Source organism: Chamaea fasciata, unplaced genomic scaffold, assembly GCF_029207755.1.
Source record: "Chamaea fasciata isolate MVZ Bird 193981 ecotype frontalis unplaced genomic scaffold, bChaFas1.0.hap1 SCAF_2, whole genome shotgun sequence".
NCBI classification, from domain to species: domain Eukaryota; kingdom Metazoa; phylum Chordata; class Aves; order Passeriformes; family Sylviidae; genus Chamaea; species Chamaea fasciata.
In genome coordinates this window covers 26,759,062-26,782,520 of record NW_027094087.1, presented here as the reverse complement: position 1 = coordinate 26,782,520, position 23,459 = coordinate 26,759,062, and the positions used below count along the sequence as shown (strand labels likewise).

At 38.0% G+C, this 23,459-nt stretch overlaps 1 protein-coding gene across 3 annotated transcripts in view; it reads left to right on the top strand.

Annotated features, from left to right (window-relative positions):
- Window positions 1-21,574, top strand: part of PRMT8 (protein arginine methyltransferase 8) — a 57,972-nt gene extending 36,398 nt beyond the window's left edge. For 2 of the 3 annotated variants that reach the window (XM_066175365.1, XM_066175363.1), the window contains exons 5-11: window positions 3,972-4,035; window positions 7,126-7,268; window positions 7,653-7,740; window positions 10,847-10,962; window positions 15,517-15,667; window positions 17,971-18,092; window positions 19,927-21,574. In XM_066175365.1, the coding sequence (XP_066031462.1) occupies window positions 3,972-4,035; window positions 7,126-7,268; window positions 7,653-7,740; window positions 10,847-10,962; window positions 15,517-15,667; window positions 17,971-18,092; window positions 19,927-20,010 (768 nt within the window). In that variant the 3' untranslated portion in view covers window positions 20,011-21,574. The remainder of the gene's footprint in view (window positions 1-3,971; window positions 4,036-7,125; window positions 7,269-7,652; window positions 7,741-10,846; window positions 10,963-15,516; window positions 15,668-17,970; window positions 18,093-19,926) is intronic. The other variant, XM_066175364.1, reaches the window with a different exon arrangement.
- The last annotated feature ends 1,885 nt before the right edge of the window (window positions 21,575-23,459 follow it).

Sequence of the window (23,459 nt, the reverse complement as noted above, 5' to 3'; positions counted from 1 at the left end):
CAAGACTGGCAGCTGGAATGTATTTTCTTGTAAACCAAGTATTACTTATTAATACGATTTATTACCTCAAAGCCTCAGGGAGGATAAACGTGTAGCTTTCTGTGATGCAGAAATGCAGGTCTCATGCAAAGATGTTGCAGTGCTCTAAAGTATAAGCATATACAAAATGATGATGCTGTGCTCCCACCTTCCTATCTCTCACATCCCTGGCCATATGGTCTTCCTCCCTCCCTTGTGCTGGCACTGGTGCTTATCTGATTCTACAGTGAGCCAGCTCACTGGCAGAAAATTCACCAAGTAAAATAAAAGTAAATACTTTTCCACATGTTTCTTGTTGTTGTGGGGTTTCTTGTGTCTGGGGTTTTTTTCCCCCTTTGGACTTCTTTAGAGTTCAGGCCTTTATAAAGGCCTTTATAAAGTTCACTGGCACCCGTGGACTGTTCATTGCTGAAGCTGGTGGGTGTGCTATCCGTGGAACTTAGCTCTCAGAGGAACTCCCTTAGGTGTGAAACTCTTCTGCTACAGCTAAAGAATTTCAACCTCTATGTCAGATGAGCTGTCTCACTGTGAACCCTGTATACAGCAAGCTGCAGAATGGATTTGTGTTGGACAAGCAGCCATTTCAGAGATCTAGCAGTGGCAGTCTTATAGTCAAATTGAGAATTTATGGTCATATTTGCCACTGGAAACTGTGAGTGTTCCATTTAAAAAGCAAACATTTGCCATGAGCTATTACATAGAACTGATGTTCCAGTTTCTTCTCTACAGTTAAAAGTGATTTTTCAAATAGCATGATGTGGGAACTGTTGACAAATGCAGTGTGTTGGTTTTTCAACTACAGAAATCACTCTCCTCTTACTCACGCTTTCCCTCTTTGGGTTCAAATCCATCCACTACTCTGTCTGGTTCTTCTTATCCCTTCTTATTCACTGTTGGAACTTATTCCTTGCCACTATCTAAGCCAACTGCTAGAATTATCTCTGGGTCTTCAAGAGATGTAAATCATGGAGTCATTAACTTAAAGCTGTATCAAGCTGGCCAAGGAAATGTCCAGTCCAATTTGGAAAATCTCCAAGTATAGAGACTCTAAATACTCTCTCAGCACCTATTCCAGGCCTACAATCAGCAGGAATTTCCCTTGTCACAGCTCATGGTTACTGATTTTTGTCTCGTCTCTGTGCATTTCAGAAAAGAGTTTGACTTTACTTTCTTTACAAGGCCCTTTGGGATACTTTTAGATTGCTATTGGACTGTGGGGGGATCTCTTCCACAACCTGAACAGAACCAGCCCCCTCATTTTCTCTTCTTTCTTCACCTGCTCTGAGCCATAACCCTTGTGGGAGGGTACCAATATGCCATGCAATGATGTTCATCTAACGGGGGAGCTGTTGTAAGGAATGTAGAAATAGAATTGGCACATAGATGTTGGTGCTTGGGAGGGGTCAGTGAGGGACACAAAAACACATAAAAATACACAAAATATCCCTTGAAGCCTTGGTTCATCTGCTGCATTTAGTCATACAAAATTCAGGACAGTCACTGCAGTAGAACTATCTGAATTCCATGGTATTTTCACACAAACAAGACAGTGCAGGGAAGGAGTTAAACAGACACAGAAAATGGAGGCTGATGTTAGATGTCAGCTGCTTTGTATAAAAAGGTGGTGATGAGGACACAGCCCAGGGGAAATCTGGGAATCTTGTGACTGTTTCAGGAAGAGATCACAGTAAAAGAGGACACGTTTGCAGACTGAGATTGAAGACTGAGAAGTAAAATGAAAGCAGAGGTGAATATACACACACAGAACCAGACACAGCTGAAGCAATTCAAGGGTCCATGCTGGAACCACTACTATTTAGTATCTTCATTAAGGACAATAGGTAGTGGGATTGACTTCACCCTCAGCAAGTTTGCAGATGACACAAAACTGCTTTGTGCAGCTGATATACTTGAGGGAAAATGCACGACACAGGGGAATCTTGTCAGGCTTGAGGAGTGGGCCTGTGTGAATCCTATGATTTTCAACATGGCCAAGAACAGGATCCTGCACCTGAATCAGGGCAATCCTTTGAAGATCTCTTCAAGCCATACCCATCCTATGATCCTGTGATTATAAACTCAGGTACAGACTTATTTTATTGGAACATGCACTTTTCATAACATCCAAATGCTTTGCAAAATAGGACAGATTTGAGCGGATCACTGACTTGAAAGAAAACTGAGAAAAAAACCTGACAACACTGATTGTTCCTCTATTTTTTCACCTACAGAATTCAGTTTTCTTTTTTCTGAAATGAGTTGCTTTTTAAAATAAAATTCACTACAGTATAAAGTCCAAGTCAAAATGCAGATGAACAGCTTTAGCCACCCTAAAGCAAGTTAACTTTCTGAAATATGTATTCCTTCATTAAACATTTAACATTTGGGGTTTTTTTATTCTTTTGCTTCTTTGTATCTGAAGCAGATTTTTGGAAACTTGTTGTCATTCATGAGAGAGAACTTGTTATTTCTTTGCACCTTTCTCTTTAGAAAGTTTGGAAAGCAACCTCCAAACACCTGCATACGCCTGCTTTATTTAAAAACTATCCAAAATGGGCAGTGGAATTGAAAATACCAGATAGATGTGAAGAAAGGGAAAATGAGTGTAATGGCAGTAACTGTAGACAGGGCATACAGTCTGTATATACAGTTTACAGTCAGGGAAGAACCTGGATGGAGCAAAAGGACAGCCCTCACCCCAAAGGATTTCTTCCTTGAACTCTCTGGACTGACACTCAGGTGTTCCTTTCCACAAGCTAGTTTTGGCTTATGCTCAGGCCATTGAGCCAGACATTTTAGGAATGGTTTACATCCACAGGCAAGCTAAGCAGAATCAATGTGTTCCCATGGGGACTGGGATTGATATTATGACTGCTATTATGTCTGTTTCACGCACAATATAAAAGCAATAAAGGATTTGTGTGTCCTTGCATCCGCTGTCCTGCCATCTGTGAGTGCTATCACGGAGGTCAAGCACAATTTAGCTTTTAGAGATTAAATGGGATTCACTGGATATAGAAACCACTTCATTAGAGATAATATAGTTCTATTTGACATTCCCATAGGGGAATTAGAGAGACAAGGATTATGCAAAGTAGTATCATCTTTTTAATGCCAAATTTGGAAGAGGTAAATTAGGAACTGATTCAGTGAATACAAGCCTTCATGATTTTCGAGGGACACAAAACCCAGACAGATTCATGGAATGTAGTTTTTCTTTAAAAGATATTAAAGGTCATTGCAAACAGGCTTTTATGCTACTACACAGATTTTACCAAGTTTAAGGGCAGATCTAAAACTAGGAAGCACTCTGTAATTATTTTCCTAGAAAAAGCACAGAACTGGTCAGAGAAAAAGCTATGCAGATCTGGATGGTCTTGTAAATAGAAAATTTCAGTCATTTCTTATGTGTTAAATGCCTGTATTCTTTTGGAATAGCGGCTTCACTAAAGAATATAGATTTTTCACATGGAAAATGATTGCTTCTTGGCATAGACCAGTATTGGCACATTTGAATTTTAATATTATTCACAAAGTTTGAATGTATTTTGTTTTAAAATACATATGGAAATGTGGCATCATTCTAATTCATTCCATTCAGATTTTTGTGAGGGAGGAGGCAATATTCTAAAGTACCATGAATAAATTAAATATCATTAATAAATTATGTACATTTTGTTGGTAGAACCTCCTTTTTTCACATTTCAAGAATTTTAAAAGCAATCTTTTCTTAATTCAGACACTGACTGCAATTTAAATATTAAAATATCATTCATTATGATCCTCCCCACAGGGACGTGGCTTTATCAATGGTTACATGCTTTGTATAGTCTTTGCTGCCTTCAGTAGATATTGTTTTCATTCACATAGCTGAGCTGTCTAACGGATAAATTGCTCTTTATCTTGCTTTTCTTTTTTTTTTTTTTTCCTAGATTGAATGCTCAAGTATATCTGACTACTCAGAAAAAATTATCAAGGCCAACCACTTGGACAACAGTAAGGCATACATAATTTTTTTTTTTTTTCAGGAAAAAGAGAAGATAACAGTTTTGCTTTTTCTGATTTATTTATGTTGTGTGTTTTACATGTAAATTGTAGTTTTGCAGAATTTACTTATGCAAATACAAAACTAAACACCTCATTCTAGGCACTACAACAATTCCTCAGAAGAATTACTATTATTTCTGTGTTTATCAGAGATGAAAGAAGTAAATAGAATTTATCAACAGGAAGTTTGGTTTAGCAAAGCAGAAGGAAGACCCTATATTAGAACTGAACTTATCAAATTAATTCTGCCATTTCAATTCCACCTTTTTTCTTAAACAGAAGAGAAATACAAACACACATACTGACATTCAAACTGAAATAAGGTTTAAAGCAAAAATTTTTCAGTAAGTTTTCTGACTCTCTAATTTAAGAAAATGCTTTTTTCAAAACCTTATCAAAACACACAAACAAAAATTTTCAAATCATAAAATAAAAATCTAATATAAAACTTATTTTTTGCTTGAAAAGAAAGCTGATGAAATTTCCAAGTATGTGTAAAGTCTAAATTGAAAAAAAAAGAAAAAACAAAAAACCTAGAAATAACTCCAAGTTACTGAAAACCCATAGCACAAAATAATCCCCAACAAGTTCTATTTCATGCCTTCAGTCCTCCTCCAAATCACAGCACACAAGATATCTTTGTAACAACCCAAAAAATCAGTCTTTTTTTAACTGAGGCCGTGAGACAGCTCCTGTTTAAAAGTGCTTTGTTGTGCAGAGCTTGCCTTTGCTGCAGAGCAGGTCATGGCTGGGCTGTACCAAGTGCCCCCACTTTTAGCTGTGTCTGTTCTGATGCTCTGCCCGCACATGCGCGGGGAATGGGTTTCTGTTCTGGTTCAGATCTGTTCTAATTTTTATTGCTGTCACTGGCAGTTTCTGACTAACCCTGAGCTCTCTGAGAGGAATATTTATTGTCCATGACCGGCATTCAAGTGTTGTGGTGTGAAACAGCAGTGACGTAGGATACAAGAGGTCAGCCAGCGTATGCAACTCTTGGTTCAGGGAAAGAAGGAACCAAAGGACCAGAAAATATTCTTCTCTGCACTAGTTATAAGAGTACCAAGCAGGGATAAGGCACTAAAGCAGAGAGGAGTGACATCCTTGGTTGTCCTGAACCTTGGATGCAGAGGCTGTATGTTCCCAGAACAGCTTTCATCCGCTAGAGACACAAATAGCACACCGCAAATCAATTTGCGTTTGGCTTTCCAACAGCAGGAATTGTGTGTGAAGGGACCATTGTCAGAATAAATTAGAAAGTTCCAGTGTGGTCCAGAGGGTGCAGAAGGTATTTATCTCTGCTTTTTCCTCCTGTTTCTACAAGGAGAAAGTCACTGGAAAACTGTGGCAGCAGAAGCAGAGCCCCCTCCTTTTGGGAGGAGACTTGGCAGGACAGGTGCAGCAGTCTGCCTGGTTGCAGTTTGGTCTGCAAACTGTGCACCTGAACCAACATTTGCACTTTCACACTCTACACCGACCCACATTCACTTTGATTTTAATGCAGCCAGGTACTGAGCCAAATGATCTTGTTGTTCATGGATATTTTCCCTCCCCCCACCCCCCCAAATGTTTTGAGAAATGCAGAGTCAGCAAAAAGGGCTGAACCAAGAGAAAACCCACTGTTCCCAGAAGAGACATGCAATAATACATCTGGGGACAGCACAGTCTGTCCCCACATGATGCCTTATGAAGTGAAGGGGGGTGGCAGGAACCAGTGCTGCTGCTGCTGCTGCTGCTGCTTACACTCTGATGTTCTAGGTGTAAACAGGGGGCTTCAGGTGTGTCACCCTGGCAGCTGTCAACAGTGCTAAAATTCACTCCAAAAGAATTGGGGCAGTGAAAGTTCTTGGGAGAAAAGAAAACTAAAGAGAACTCATGTCTGGAGCTTATAGACAGGAAGAGTCTTCAGTACAACAACAGAACTATTGAATTACTAACTGTGAAATAAATGTGGTTAAATAATGGTAAAGAGAAGAGAACTCAACTCTTTTCCAATCAGGTTGCTCTTGTCAGCTGATACTTTGTGGTACCAGTGTGAGTCAGAGTGTTCCAAATTTCTTAGCAGGCCAGTCTGGATTAAAAATTTTCTATGCAAATAACATGGCCACATCTGGTTAGAGTAATACTAGTACTGCATGTATTTGGGAAAGACAAAATCTCCTTTTCCCTGGGCTGAGTTCTAAAAACCACTCAACCCACACTTTCACACTCAGCCAGCTAACCTAGTTCTAGCTAAATTAAATTAAATTAAATTACCTTCATTATTCTGAAACTGAATGTCAACCATTTCATCAATAAAATCTGCTATCATTAAAAATTGCCATTAATTAAGAGTAGTGGAGTAATCTTATCAATTAGCAATGGAAAGTAGAATATTCACCTTATTCCTAAGTTTCAAGTGCATCTGTTACCTTGTCAAGGAAGAATCCAGAACCACGAGACTTTATCCACTGCAACAAATAATATAAGCAGCAGAGAAACACGTGCTGAAAATTATTTAGCCCAAGCTGAAAATACACTTGTGAATAGGAAATATTTTTTTAAAATCAGGAATAACTGGTGACTTGTAGTGGTCCTAAAAGGAAATTGTTACAACTGAACTAAATATGACCCACTTTTTAAACATTAGTGTGTAAACCTGCAGGGGTGCTTAAAGGCTTCTAAATGGATTCTTTGCCTTACTTGGTCAATGATCTAGAAATCTGCCAAATTCCAAAGGGCATTGTAAAATGAGATCATACAGGTAACAAGGTAAGGCCTGTTTTTTCTGTTGTTTTTAGACATGGTGGGGTTTTTTGTTTGGCCTTTGGATTTTGGGTTGGTGTTTTTTCCTTTTATATTGATACTAAAATTCTATTTATTACACCTACTCTGAGTAGTTTTTGAAAAGTGTGAAATGCATTGAGTCACGTGGAGTCATGCCTTATCGACAGGCATTCAAGAAGAGAATCATATAGAAAAGGTCAGTCTGACATTCACCAGTAAGGATCTTAGTCAGGTGTTTTATTATGTGCAACGTATTTCTTTGGATTCTCTTTTCAGTAATCACAATATTTAAAGGTAAAGTGGAAGAAGTTGAATTACCTGTGGATCAAGTAGACATCATCATCAGCGAGTGGATGGGTTACTGTCTGTTCTATGAGTCAATGTTAAACACAGTCATCTTCGCACGAGACAAGTGGCTGGTAGGTGCTCTGCATGTTGGGCTCCTTGCTGGAGCAGTCACCACTTACTTTCTGACTACAAGCTTTCCCTTCCCTACTGTCGCCATAACAAGAAACAGTCACATCTCCAAGTGCCATTTCTTAGGCTTTAATGAGGAGATAACAAAGGGAACCTCAGTGAAAGAGCTTTGCTTTTGATTTAAGTGCTGGCCGGCGAAGTTTTCGTCGACAATGTCTAATGACATTGCCACTGGCTGCAAGGTTAAAGCTGGTGTGACAATCTGAAGGAAAACAATAAAGGCATGCAGGGGGTGCTTGTCTGGTTTTTGTATGTGCAGTTCAAAATGTGATGTCTTTGTCAGGTGAATAGATTACGAGATCCATTTCCCCACAATTCATCAACAGAAACCTGGAGGGCTAATGTTTCCAGACCGAGCTGCTTTGTACGTGGTAGCAATTGAAGACAGACAGTACAAGGACTTCAAAATTCACTGTGAGTAAGCACCTGCCAGTGACACTTTTCTGTGGTCATTTCCCTAAAGTCTTCCATTTCCAGTAGCCTGCTGTAATATCTTTGCAGGCCAGAATTCCAATACAAATGTCAACTCTGAGAAAACGTTGGTCTGCTGACAAATTCAGGAAATTTGCAGTAATTTAAAGTGCGCAAAGGAAAGATGCATGTATAAATTGATGACGCCTTTGCCTAGAGTTATATTAATACCTCTAGCTATATTTAAAATGTGGATTATAGGAGATTTAGTTTTGTTGTTGTTTTGATAAATATATAATCCATCAAAACAGCCACAAAACCCAGTAATAGTCTTTTGCCATTCAGATCCTTATTTTTGTTTTTAACATAAGAAAAACATAAAAACAGTAAGATGTTCATTAATTGTACATGTGAAGAAATAAACCTAGAAAAAAAACTAGATCTCCATAATGGCTTGTTAAGGAGAAAAAAACCCACAACATGTAGTATTTATTTAAAACATTTTATCCAAGAATTTTTAAATTAAAAATAAGGATCAGAAATTTAAATTTTACTTTTCTGTTAAAAAAATGATTCTAATTTGGGGGTTTTTTAATACTTCACAGATGCATAAAATTGACTTTTCCTTTGTTTTTAAAATGTTGGGAGAGTTTCCTTGAAGCATCATGAATAACTGGTGCTGTTAGTAACATCTACAAGTGACCTAGTCCAAGCTCCTGTTGTGGTCAAATGAACAAGTTTTACATTATTTCATTCTTCTTTTTTTTTCCTTTCAACATTTTTTTGATTTTATTTATTTCTCAGAGCTGGGCAGTTTCACTTAAAGGTATTTTCCGTTATGGAAAAAAAAAAAAACACCTCAAAATTGCTAAGCAGATTTATTAACCAAAGATACATGTGAAAGTTTGGGTTAAATAAGTGGGTTCAGACAACCTTTAAATAAAAATGCCTAACTTCTCATTCTTTCACTCTCACCTCCTCCCAGAAAAGAAGGCTTGGTGTTTCTATAATCAAATTCGGTGCTAATATGCAGAACTGCCAGTTGGTCAAAATTCCTATTTTGAGTCAAAAGTGAGCCCAGTGAAGCGGGGCGGTGACAAGAAGTCTCTGTAGGTGCCAGGCAGGATTATTTCTCCTCCTCATACACAGCCTGTATTTTTCTCCTTGGCAATGTGGTGACCTTGACAGTTAAACTCCTTACAAAATGTACAGCTTCAAAAGGATGTATGATGCACACATTCCATAAAGGAATCAGTGCCATTTTGGCCTAAAATCTTTCGTTTTACTTTTGAACTCCTTCCTTTCTTGATCTTGAGTCTTTTTCTTTTCTCACAGGCAATACATCTGTTTTCAAATTGTTTCATTATTAGCCATTTGAAAAAATGTTTCAAGTCATTTTTTCCTCTTCTAAAATGTTGTTTTCCTTTAAGACACTTTATTTTCTGATTTCATCTCTGATTTCCCTTCCACCCTTGCCTTATATACCTCTGTGTCTTTAGTTATTTCCATCTCACTATCCATCTGCGCCACCATCTTGTCTCTTCTTTCCATTTGTAAATCCTTGATAGTGTCTCCTAACATTTCAATTTTTCATCTTTTTCTCTCTTAAGGAGGATAGAGCCTTGCCTTCATATGAGATGCAGGGCTGAACATTTTAAAGGGCGTTCAAGGACCATTATATTGATTAAGAAATATTCCAATATGAGGTTTCTAAAAAAAATCTAACTTCTGATTTTTCTAACTGAAGATTAATACCACAGAGTACTATTACAGTCTATTACTCTGATTTTCTGCAAAGTGTAAAACATACAATTTTAATTTTTACCTCCCATGACAGCTCTCTGCCTAAGACAGATTGGGCCACCTATTTCAAAGGTATCCCACATAGGCTGAAGTGCAGTAAATTATGGAGGTGCCAATAATAAATAAAAAATTAATAAATTGTTTCTTCAGGGCTTCCTAGTTAATCTTTTCTGAGAAATCACATAAAAATATATGACTTTATAAAAGTAATCTGAAGTTCTCACATGCTTATGATGCTTAAAAGAAGAGTTTCAGCTCCCCTGAAACGTTGAGAAACTTGCAACCCAATAAAGAGATAATAAAGAGATATCAAAGAATCATTCATGTCCATGTTTTTTCCAATTTAGGAATATGCAGATTTTTATATCACATTGCATTTTGAGTCATACTCCTCAGGAAACCTCAGTGGCTCAGACGCTATGCTCTGGAAAAGATGAGACATTTCAAACATGCTCACAAAATCTGTTTATCTGTTTACTTTTTTTTTTGTTCAAGCCATTTTTTAAAACACTCCCACGGTATTCAGTTTAGATTTTGAGATGAATGGACCTTGCTTCATAAGACTAAGATTTCACTTGTTTGAAGGTTCTTGTTTTCACTTTTTTAAACCACCTCGTCTACTTTTCCATTTTTCAATGTTTTCGTTTTATGCAAAAAATCCTTAGCACGATAAGAAGTATTTGTTGGAACAATCAGAATAACAATTCAAATACAGAGGATTGGCATGACTTTTAAATCTTTTCAAAGTGAACCTTTTGCTTTTCTGTTGTGGCATATGTGCAGATTAAAACTTGGAGTCCCAACTATTGAAACACACCTGCAGTTCTACTCCTGCCAGTAATTCACTTGATGAAACTAAAACAAATAATCAAAAGAGCATGTAAACTGCCAATTGAGTGGCAATCCATGAGGAAAAAAAATAAAGTAAGTATTAAGCAGAATGGATAGGAAAGGATAGAATCCCGAACAGCTATTCCCAGCAGTTAGCCTGACATCAGATGATTTTGGGCAACAATAAAAAGCGTCTAAAGCCAGAAAAATCATTAACAAATCTCATATAACACAGTTTTGGAGACATCAAAAAATAAGGGTCACTTGTTCAAAGATGTACATTGAGGGCTTTTTTTGCCACAACTGCATTATCTGGAAAATAGCAATGATGACACAGACAGCTGGGAGCAAAGAGCTGAAGGGGACATCTGAAAATAAGTGGATGGTGCAAATTCTTTCAAAGAAAAATGCTTTGAGAGCAAAAAATATTTTCTGTTATTGCTGCTAACCTTGCCAAATCCATTTGCATTGACAGGGTGGGAGAATGTGTACGGCTTTGACATGACCTGTATTAGGGATGTTGCCATGAAGGAGCCCTTGGTGGACATAGTAGATCCAAAGCAAGTGGTGACCAACGCCTGCTTAATAAAGGTTTGGTAATTCTGAATATACCTAATTATGAATGTTAACACCTAACTGTAGGGTTCTTTTGGGACCTGCTGCTTAATGCTTTGCTACTATCTCTGCATGCTTTGAACCAGCTGCAGAATCCATCACTGAAGAATGCTGTCACGCTAAGAAGGAAAATTCTGCAGTTTTAAATTAGCCAGTTTTTGCATGTGTCACATGCTCAGTACTATCACATGACGTGAGCATTAACATTGATACCTTGATTTTTGATGGAATTACCAAAAGCAAGATGCTCCTTGTCTCTATTCATCTCGTCGTATCTGCAGGCTGTAACTCAAGATTCTTACAAATTTTACATGTGGAAATACTGGATGAAGAGAGACATGGTATATTTAGATATGAATTTGAATTGCCCTGCCTTTTTGTAAATAGAGTTTGGAAATCACTGATTGAATGCTGCTGAGGAGAAGGGGTAAATGATTCTCTTTGCAATAAGAAAGTCTGAAGCGTCAGTTCTGAATTGATGATGAAATAAATAATTAACTCCAGAACATGTGATCAGAATTTGAACTCAATTAATTGCTCTAACTTCCTGATTCTTATATAGAATGTTACTGTTCTCTCTCAGTCCCAACATCTGCACCCAGAGGTTAACTTGAACCCTACCCTACATGAGACAGAAAGGTCACTAATCCCTGTTCAAAAGATCATGTTAACAATGAAGGAACTGCCTGCAGGAACACTTGAAAGCTCTAAAATTCCCTCCACTTGAAGGAATCCTCATGTGGGACAGCTGTCATGAACAAGGCTGTCTGCATCCTTGGTGGTAGTCCCAGGTCCGTGAGTCTAAGAGCTCATTTATCCCAAAGAGTCAGTTCTAACTTTTCACTTTTTGCCATTAACAAACACAGCATTGAATATTCCCATATGCAAAAGGAAAAGCCATGCCTCCAGTCTGCAAAACCTTTACTGAAAGCAGCTAAAAGGAACAGAAGCAGAAACTCTGCATGAGTACATATGCATGCACAGTCCATCTGCACTAGGGGGAACACAAGATGGCTGTGCTTGAAAACAGCCTCAGCCAGAGCAATTTAAAATTGCAGCATGCACAAAAGAAACAGCTAATTAGACTCTATGAAATATGTCCAGAAAGAAAGAGATCAGGGAGCAAAATGGGTTGGCTGCTCTGGAATAAAAAGCTGCACACCCTTAATTGAAGTGCAAATCCAACACTTTATTTAGAAGGTCTTTGAAAGTAATTTGGTTTAAGATGACAGACAACAGTTTTCAAAGTGTTTCTATTCAGGTTTTATGTTCAGTTTTGACATCTTTTGTCCATAAACTGAATGGTGCTGTACCATGTAGAGGCACCATGAGAGCAAAGCAGGTAATAAGTACACAAGCACAAACCACCCTCCGTTCCAGAATCAGTCGCTAATCTCACAAACTGATCACAAAGAAAAGAGAAAATTGTCAATGAAAAGCAAGGAGGGAGGTTTATGTTCAAGATAGCAATATGGAAGTAGGAAAAGCAGACTCTCTAGTTATATATTTTTAAATTTAATATACTTTTGCACATGGTTTATTTATATAAAATGCATTTCTTTCATCCTAAAAATATTTGCGAATTCAGAGAATAATATTAGCCTAAGAAAACATTTGACAATAAACAAAGCCGTAATGTTTAATTATTCAAATGTTTTATTACAGCACTTTTGGATAGCACAGCTTGTTCATATTAGATTCACAAAGGGATTTTTAGGGTTGTATTCAACCCAAAGCCAGCTAATTTAGGGTGTCTACCAGATGAGTCTGAGTTCTCTCTACATTAGTCAGTGGATGGACCAGTCACTAGATACATTCCTCGGAGACCAGTCAGAGTCTTGTGCTTCTGCAGTTATTTCAATTCCCAGTTTAGATGCTCTGAATGGTTCTACAAAATCAGCAAAATAAGACATCAACTGTGCATGCTGTGTAGCCATGGCACTTATCTGACATGCTGGAGACTTGAGTAAAATTTCCTCTTTTTCACTCCTCAGAAGCTGGATGTGACCCAAGTCCTGAATGCTAAGGAACTTCAGGCACTAGGGTACAGGTGCACTAGGGGTAATGCATGCAGGGAATGCAGCATCCTCCCTGCTGTGAGAGCCATTCTCTTTTGCATGATGTCTTAAATACATCTGAGGGGCACAGGAATTGTTCTGCCAAGTAGGAGTCCTGTGTTCAACGTCCATACCAAATCAGCCAGGGAAAGTAGTGAGAACAATGCATTTTCAAACCACCAGAATCAGTAAGTGAACTCAGGAATAAGTGTACAGGTGTCCTGCTGGGGGCCTACTGCTTTCAGTAACACTGCCAAAAAAATAGAAAATTTGTTTCACACTTAGTAAAACAGTTCTGTTTTCTTCTCTGATCCAAAAACAAACAAACAAACAAGCAAAACACCACTACCAACAACAACAAAAACAAACAAACAACCCTGAAAGAACTCCACCAAACCTGGACATCCACTGAGATTTGCACGTTTAGCTTATTTCCATGCTCACAAAATTCTAGCTGAGTAACCTGACTCTGAGAAGGAGATCAGGAAGGAGGTGCCATGGCATTCTAGAAGCAACCTTAACTCAAATTTGTATCATTTGTCTCCCATCCAGTTAGCTGTAATGAGTGTTGCCAATTTATATAAGAATGTAGAGTTGCCAGAGTACAATTCAAAGAGATCACCAAAGCCCAACTTGGCCATTCTCAGATTTATATTTATTCATAGAAAAACCCCACTTTTGTCTCCTATCTTGCACTGTAAAAAAAGCCGTGTTTCTGTCTTTAAAAAAAGGACTGCAAAAGTGACCAACAGTATATTCAGGACATTTGTTTAATATTTTTGAGAAATTTCTACTGACTTCTCTAATAAAAATATTTCCTAGTACTTTTGATTCCACTTTACCCTGCACAGCCAACACAGCTCAGAGAGAGGGAGCTAGTTCCCTTTTATGTGCCTCACCACTAGACTTAAAGTCCCAATTTCCCCACAGTGAGATCACTAAAAAGACACCAAAAATTACAGATAGTCAGCAGCTATCACCCGCCAGTGCAGTTTAGCTTGGCAAAGCAAATTTTGCAGACTGCTATGGAGCTCTGCCGGGACACCTCAGAAGTTCTCATTCCTACCATGTTTTTTTCTTACTCTCTTTTGAGGGGGAAAAACCAAAAACATTTTAAGGTTATCACAGCTTTAAATGATCAGTTATATGCATAGGTCTCTGATAAACACTAGTACCTCAGGGTGTCATTGCAATGCAGTAGAATAATTTTCATTATGGCTAAGTTGTTCTTGAACAGTAATGTTAACCAGACAGGCCAAAATTATGGCTTGCTTAAATCATCTCCCCATAAGTTTTCCAAGTCTCAGAAACACATATGTGGTCCATGCAAAGATCTCAGTAACTGAAATATGGCTGCATCTTTCTATGTCTCTTTTTGCAGTCTTAGGTTACAGACAGTAATTTCTACAAGAGCCCTCTGATGTGCCCTAAAGGAGGCTAGAAGAGCCCTCTAATGGGCAGTCTAGACTCAGTTTTCCGGTTTTGCATTGCAAGTCTTAAGAAATGCTGGTGAGGTCAGAGACACAATTCCTGACTTCAGCTGGTAGAGTAGAGAAAATCTGGATTTCTGCCTACAAAAATTCTGTTTCTCTGTATGCATGAGCAATAAGGGTACCACAGCAATGAGAATGAGCAATGAAGGTACCAGAAAGTGCATAGGAAACATTTCCCACAGCATCAGAATAGTACTTCAGACTTACCATCCCCCCTATCATCACTACAACTTTTGGAAACAACCCAGATAAAAGCAGTACCTAGCTGGGAAAATCAGATCCATCTGAAAAACACAGTTTAAGCCTTGAACAGTGAGATGTAAATATTGATGGAAATAAGCAATCCTGAAGACTACATTGTCACTTCCAACTCCTGCAATCAAGCCATAGTATGATTGACACAATTTGCTTCTATCTTGTTCAGAAGTAAGATGCCTGTGCTCACTGTTTGGAATCAATTACCTGACACAGGACTTGAAAGCATCACCACCCAAAAGCAGGTCCCTCTCGTGCCTCAAATGTTTTAACTGCTTGACACAGTGAAATCACTATCCAGAGGTGCAAAACCAAATAAATATATTTTTATTAAAAACTCAACTCTGGCATATTTCCTCATGCTGACATTCCATGATGATAAAAGGTCTCTGAGCTGGACCTATATCTTCATTTCAACATCTTCCTGTATATATCAGAGCACCTTTTTAACCCTGATTTTCCCCAGCTCCTACAGCCCCTCCTTGCCATTCCCAAGAGCACACACTCTTCAGTGAGTGTCCTCTCTGTCAACTTAGTCAGACAACTGGATCATTTGCTCATGATTTGATATAGTAGAATATACCTCTGATTTCTTACAGTGTTAAAAGGCTGCCAGTCATCTTTGTGTCTGATCACTGAATGAAATACTGAAGTACCTCATTTAACACTTACCTCAGAGTCACTGACATCTGCATGTAAATGTCATTTCTTTCTCCTCCAAACAGGAAGTAGATATTTATACAGTGAAGACTGAAGAATTGGAATTTACTTCTGCATTCTGCCTCCAAATTCAGCGCAATGATTACATTCATGCCTTGGTCACCTATTTTAATATTGAATTTACAAAGTGCCACAAGAAGATGGGATTTTCTACAGGTAATCTGTATTTCTTTTCATTTCCGTTACTATCAGTCTATCAGTGCTGTTGGTTAGAAGGTACCGGAAGGTTTAATGTGCCACCACATTGGAATTTCAGTGATAAAAACTATTGTAATTTTGGGGGAGGTGAGCAGGATGGCGAAAGGACAACTGCTTATAGGAATTCTGTGGAAACAGAGGCAGAATTTCACAATGGCTCTCAAGCTTAGAGCTCAGCAGGAATTACGACCTGTGAATTTATGTCCCTCACCAGTCAAATCTAAATCCTGTGTCAAGTTTTTCAGATTAGACAGAGAATTATAGGCTCAGAGAGAGAGAGCAGCTCTGCATCCTATTTTTCCCCAAATCCAAAACTCAACAAAGCTTGCCCCAGAGCCTAGAACAAAACTACCATTTTTTCCAAGCTGCAAAAACGCACATACTGATTATGTGAGTCATCTCTAACAACCCAGATGCGAAACTCTAACTTGCCTTGGTGAGCAGATATTTCAAGGAATAACTCCATTCCCTTAAGGCATCGTTTACCAGACTGAATAAACCAGAGTGTCTTGCAGTAAATGCAAAAACCTCATCCTATAGACAGCCTGCGTGTGGACAGGAGAATGAAGTATTTCTCTGCCTCTGTTCAGTTTATCATGATAAGGCAGGTGCAGAAGAACTACTTCATAAAAAGGTTGTTTGGCCATCTGCTGCTGAAGGTCACCACTGTGTGGAAGACTGGTAAAGATTCTCACCTGGTGTCTGTTGGCAAAGCTGCACTGGATTCAGTGAAGTACACCAGTTTGTAGGACATGTCCAAACACTGCTTCATTGATATGTATTTTTATAAATTATGAATAAGAGTGTAATTTGAGGTGAGCTTGGAGACCTGGGCCTGCGTTACACACACCCCCACCCTGTTCATGGGGCACAAGATTCCAGTTATGTCAGGTTTTTCTGGGGAATGTGGCCCTGCATAGGGGCATGTGCACAACTACGTGGGTGTGTACAAGGCAGCAGTTATGATTTAGAATATAAATTCAATTTCATTTTGGTCTAACATGTTTTCAGTTTAAAAATTTATGCAGCCATGTCCAAATAGTAAACAGTCTGGATCTGAACTCCTACAAGAAGAGATCTCATTTAACATTTGAGATTAACAGTCATTAAAACCGTCTGGACACACAGACAAAAACTATCTGGTAAAATCCTTTTCTTTTGAAGATACCCAATTTGTCAGCACAGTTTCTGAAAAAATGTTGCTTTATATCAGTCTTCTGATTCTAGAATTTTAGAAAACTTTAGAATTTTTAGTTAAAAAATTCCTGTCCTGCCAGTTTTTTAAGAAAGCATCAATATTTCCCCAGTCACAAACAATTTTCAAAGACAAGTTTTTTTTTTTTGAAAGATTGATGTTGAAATGAAATAAGATCATTATTTTATTTAACAGTGTTAATAATGATACAATACAGTGACCTCATGTGACTGGGGGTTACAAATAGAAGAAAAATAAACTTATCAGAAATTGGGGGGTTTTTTTCCAGGTTAGGAAGTCTTTGAGCTCCTACAGGTATTCTTAGGTTCCTAGATGCTCTTGACTGCAAGAATGCTGGGAACAAGAAGTGACCAATACAAGTTCATTAGGCACTGCTCAAAGATTGGAATTTAAATCAGAAGTAGAACCAAAGATGTAAATTAAAAGCCTGGAATAGCAAAGGGTCACCAAAGTGATTCTGCTAAGCAAGACTAGAAATTAATTTAGACCAGTTTCCATCTCTGGCAAAATGCCCAAATGCCTTTTAAGAGTCCCAAAAGAGATCAAGGTGCAAGTGCCCCTTCATCTGCTCTATCCTCCTGGAAACAGTAAAATTTGCTGTTTTGGGATCACTGGTCAAATGTTCCATCTGCAACATCAGGATTCGTATTTTTTGATGAACCTTTCCTTCATGCTTTTGTATCATTGTTTTTTTACACTAATTTATACTTCTGAAATTCAAAGCACTTGAATTGGTAAAGTTTCTCCCAATATGAACATGTGTAGGTTGAAAGAAAAGCATAAAAATGTGCCTATCTTGCCCTGTAACTCCTTTTGTGGAATCCTTCTTTCTGGGTGTGATTCACATCTGACATATTCCAGCAAAAATCAGGAGACAACCCCCAGACAGCCAATAGAATTGTGTTGTAAAGTACATTTACTAATATAGTACATAAAGCATTCTATGAAAAGAAAGGATTTTCCCCAATTGTTTCCAAGTCATAATTTGATTTGCAAGGCATTTAAGAAATTTCAGTAAGTGATACCCATGTATATATTTTTCTAGCACCTGATGCTCCTTATACTCACTGGAAGCAAACTGTCTTCTACTTGGAGGACTATTTAACTGTGAGACGAGGAGAAGAAATCTATGGGACTATATCCATGAAACCAAATGCAAAAAATGTGGTAAGTCAGCACCCCTGATCCTAATTTTCACCTCTACTGGTCACAAACTATGATCAACAATAAAGAAAATGCATGGGAGTAAAACAATGAGCTTGCTAAAGGCATTCATGTTTATTAGTAAGAGCTCCAGTCACAGCTTCACCAAAGCTGATGACAGCAATGATAAAGCAGTGCTAATGTTACAGAATTCAGCCTGCAAGCAGGCTAGCATGGGAGGGGAAAGAGGATTCAAATATACATCACTGAGTCAGCTGCCCTCTTCAATCAGTTTGACTCACATTTTTTGACACAAGGAGGCAAGGGGTTTTTCACACTGTCACTAAAATCAGTGGAAAGATCCCTTCTGTCAACACAGGGTGATCAAGAGTAAGTACTTCAGTTCCACATCTATGGGCACTGAGTGATTTGCCACTCAGTGCCCAAGGACAGTCCAACAGGAAATTAAGTAACACGTTTCAGAGGAACGCTTGCATGAACTCACTGATCCAATGTACTTGCACTCACTAATTGAGTGAAAGGGTTGATTAAAAATTGTGCCTTTCCATAGAAAACACAGATCTTTATTTAAGACTAAAGCTAAAGCATGATGGATATCACTCTACCATGACTGCTGAAAACTTCCTCAGTTTCTCTGCTATGGGCTAAATCCCCCTAGTGCTTCTTTTAACTCGTAATGAGACTGTGAGACATGGTCTGATAGACAACCTATGGCTGGATAGAACAAGACATGAGAATTATAGCTTCTGGGAGAAACACTGGACCATTTTCTGCCAAAAATCTTGAGCAGTATCTCTTCATTTTCTGTTAAATTAAAGACCAGTTAAAATAACCTGGTTATCCATCTATGCAGTTGTTGTAACTGTTGAAAAACTGCATTTGTTAACTGCGAAAAACCTTAACATTTCATTGTCTTCCCTTTTTGCATTGCTTTTCCATTTTTATAGCAAACACAGATTGGATATGGTAGTGTTGGTACAGAGGGAGAAATAAACACAAAATTAACTTGGCATTAAAACAAACACATTCACCCTTGAAGTTCCTTGCTCCAAGAGGAAAATAATCTGTTTCCTTACCCTTATCTTCTCCTCTATGTCCCCCGAGGAGATATTTTTCCCTAGGGGAATATCCCCCTAGAGATATTTTCTTTTGGGTTAAATGTATCAATTTTCTTTGAGGGGAAAAATGAATAAAATATCTCATTTTTTTTAAGCAGTAAGCACCTGAATGCAGATTTAGGTGCTAAAATTAATGTGCTCTTGATAGTTGTCATAAGACACAGAGACCACCTTGGTTCAATAGGATTTTCTAGTGCTTTGTTCTTCATGAAGTTTTTCAAAAGCTTGCATAGACACAGCTTCCTTCTGTAGGGCTGTGTAGTGCCTCTTCCCTAAAAACGCATCATTATAAGATAAAAAATGACTAAGGACTTCTGCACAATGGGAAGTTTACTAGATCTATTCTGGGACAACCGCTAGTGGGAAAGCCCTTTAGCCTGAATTAAGAGCATCTCACTGGGGGATACCCTTAAATATTTTTCATAGGATACATATGATAACAGCATTTCAGAAGCTTGCTGAACCATGAAGTAACCAGGACATTAAATCCACCTCAGGAAGAGTATAGAAATATGACCTAAGCACAGATTATATGATGAATGCTATTACACATCTTACAGCCAGCCGTCTCTGTGTTAGCGCTATTTAAAAACAAGAAGTTAGAAACCACCGCAGGAATCTCTTGAATCTGCTGGTCTTTTCAACCCAAGCAATGATTACTGAATTAATACACTAAACTTATGGTCTTACTTACATGTTGCATTTAAATCTTTTTACAGCGTGACCTGGATTTCACAGTAGACTTGGATTTTAAAGGACAGCTATGTGAAATGTCAGTATCTAATGACTACAAAATGCGTTAGCAAGAAACCTTGCAGAGAGATGAAAAGGAGAATTTTATCAAGTCTTGAACTGCTGAGCTTCAAGCTAGGAACAACTGTTCACAAGATTATTATATTAAATACTAGAATGTTTACTCTGATGGAGGGTGGTAACCTGATCTTTCTTGCAGATAGTACAGGGGGCTGGGATCCCACTGTGAATGTACAGTATACAGAACTGTAGCTTTTGTTAAACATAGGAAAAAAATAAGCAACAGTCTTGAGTGTTCTGGTTAACTTTAGGATGGCAAAAGATGCATATACAAATTGTATTACTTACTGTGAATTTCTGGTTCTTCCAAGCTTTGCATGTTAAAGATGATTAGGGCAGTTTTCTCACTATGAAAGACTACTACAGCACATTACTGTGATAGTATTACTGGACTTATATTCAATATAAATGAATATATATATTGTACATGAGGAAAAAAAAGTCATTTCATAATAGGAATTTGTTTTGTGATTATTTAATTCTCATTATGCAGTTATGGAGAGATGATGATGTTACCTTTGGCACTACTCTAAGGCAGTGATATATTCCATTAACTGTCCAATGTTATAGCTGTGGTAAATATTCCATGCAAAGTGTAGATAAGAGCTGGGCATTTACAGGAAGTTTAACAACTATATTTTTGAATGTCCTCTGAAAATGTGGACCATTAGTTTTGAAATTCACCTTCACAACTGGATGTCTGTCAGAGCTTTAAAAAACATTAGCTTTTTATCCTTGACAATATTCTGTGATGAGTTTTTATAGCTGGATTTTGCATGAGACTTTCAGAAATCAGACACCTAGTATTTAAATGTAATGAATGCAAAGTCTCTGAAATGGTGGATAATTCCTGCTTCTTGGCCGTGCCATATTTCAGTTCTTTGCAAAATTCTTAATACAAAATAATTTTTAAAAAATAGGAATTAGTGTTACCTTTTGGTGATGTTTTAGATAAGTTTTAAATTGCAAATACTATTCTCAAGAGTGCAGTAATTTGCAGGAGCAAGTTAATGTCTTTAAAAAAAAATGTCGATGGCTTCTGATATTACTAAGATGTCTGTAGCTTTCCCATCCCCTTGAGTCCCTTGTTTTTCGTACAAAATCTCCTGCTTATTGTTAAAATATTAAGTGCTTATAATTCCTCATATGTATGTATCAGATCTTTTTACTATATGAATGTGGGCCATTTAATCACGTGTAATTCATCAACAACTGCATCACCAGTCCTATCTACGCATTTTCCAGTCTGTCTGGCATTAGGCACTAAATCATGTTCTATCTTGTACTGGATAAGATTGACTAGTTTTTTGCCTAAAAATATTTTTAATCACCTGCAAATAAAGCATACTTGAAGATGTATTTTGCCAGTATTTGTCAACTTCTCGCTTTTTAGAAACCTGTTTCTATTGATTTTCCCTCCACAGAAACTGTACAGTGCCTCCATTTTCTTATGGTCTAAAGAATACGGTCCAGGGATTCTATTGAATGGTATCTATGTAGAGTGAAATTAAACTGTAATTCAGCAGTAAAAGATATTGTTTGCCATTTAGTTCATCACTGTTGTTTTGAAGCTTCTTTCGTATTTTTGGATTGAGGATGAACAACTTTCCTTACAAAACTGAGTTTATCAGTCAAATATTGCTATCATTTTCAGGGAATGAGTTCAGTTACTCTTTCAGTAATGGACTGGGAAAAAAACCATTTACAAGTCCCTTTCTAGTAACACTACTGTGATTCTAGGAATTTAAGGTAAGGAAGTCTACCATAGTTTTCCTCAGGTCCTCCATTTATATGAAAATCTACTCACACAATGTTTTCATCTTCTTCTTTGCCACTAATCACTGAGATGACTGTTACTGAAAGAGGAAAGACTGTTACTTTGTTTGCCTAAATTATACTTTGAAAGCATTTCAAACCATCCACTTCTCTAGCCCACTACATGAATATTTAATAACTTAAATATTAAAAGAATAACAAAGAAGGGGAAAAAATCTCATACCTTGTTTGTAACAAAAAAAAAGACAAATGAGAAAAAAAAAAAGGGGGAAAAAAAGATTCCCAAGAGTCTTTACTGAGAATGTGTCATTTTTGCCTGACAGAAAGCAATGGTCAAGAAGCAGAAAAAAACCAAAAAAAACCCCAAAAAAAAAAAACAAAAAAAAAAACCCCAAAAACAACAACAACAAAAAAACCAAAACCAACACCCCCACACACACAAAAAAAAACCCTTGATCAGAACAGCTCATTAACCAATTTGAGAAGTATTTAAGAACTTTAAGAACTGCTGTACATTGATTGCCCTTTCTGCCTCATCTTTGGAGTGCTGACAGTGAAGTGTTGGTCTTTTTTCAATAGTGGCCACATTGCCTTCGTACTTGAAGTGCCCATTCACTTTGGTGTTTCAGGATTACATCCTGACTAATTCTGTTAATGGCACGGTTCTGAAGTGATCACCACACCTCCGGCACATTCCGTCCCGGAAAGTTAGCTTGTGCTTTTCTTCACATTAAAAAAAAAAAATCATGTATTCCTCCGTCATAAAAAGAACTGAGAGTGCCTCCCGGAGTGCTGAGTTTCTTCAAATCACAGTGATCAAAAAGCAAATTCAGGCTTGAAAGGCCATTAAAGCTGTTACCTACCGACAAGGTTTTGAAACCACCTGTGAGTTCAGCACACACAGGATCGGTTAGGTCAGCATTAGTGAAACAGGTATGCCAAGACCTTGCAGGTCAGGTGCAATCAGCTACAAGGCTTTCCTCAGCAATCCAAGTCCAGGTAACTACCACAGAGTCTGAGCCTCATTTTCTCAAGGCTTGAATAAGAAGGCTTTTCATGAACTCCGGGATTGAACCAAAGCCACTGATTTTCAAAGTTTTGCATTAAAATATAGTGACAAAATGACCACTGAGAGCTGAAACAGACACATGTTTAAAACGCTTAATTCCCTTTCCACAGACAGGAAAAGAAGATCATGAGCTGAGGACAGAGCATGAGAAAGAAACAGAATTACAGTATTTACACTAAAGACTCTCCCTGATGAGTAACACAGCACTGGAGAAAAGAGAAAGCAGGTCTCTTCTGCCTTGACTCTGATCTTAAGGCAGAAGTATTAAAACTCTCCGCAGGGATTGTTCTGTCACTTGAAACAAAAGGGAACATGCAAAAAAAAGCTCCATGCTGAGCGCGCCTCTAAAAGGCACAGTGGGCAATTGACACTTGCAGTGCTTGATAGGATTAAGGAAGTAGTCCCTAGTGTTAGGGGAGCCACTCTGTATTCCCAAGGTTCTCTAAAGAACAGCACAGTATGGCTCTATTCTCATAAGAACTTCTTATTCCCAGCACCAATTAGCCCTTGCCAGATGCCATTAGTTTCAGGTTTGGGTTTTGCACGGGTTGTCCTGGGGACCTTTCTATGTGTAGAATTAGGGGTTTACAGCCT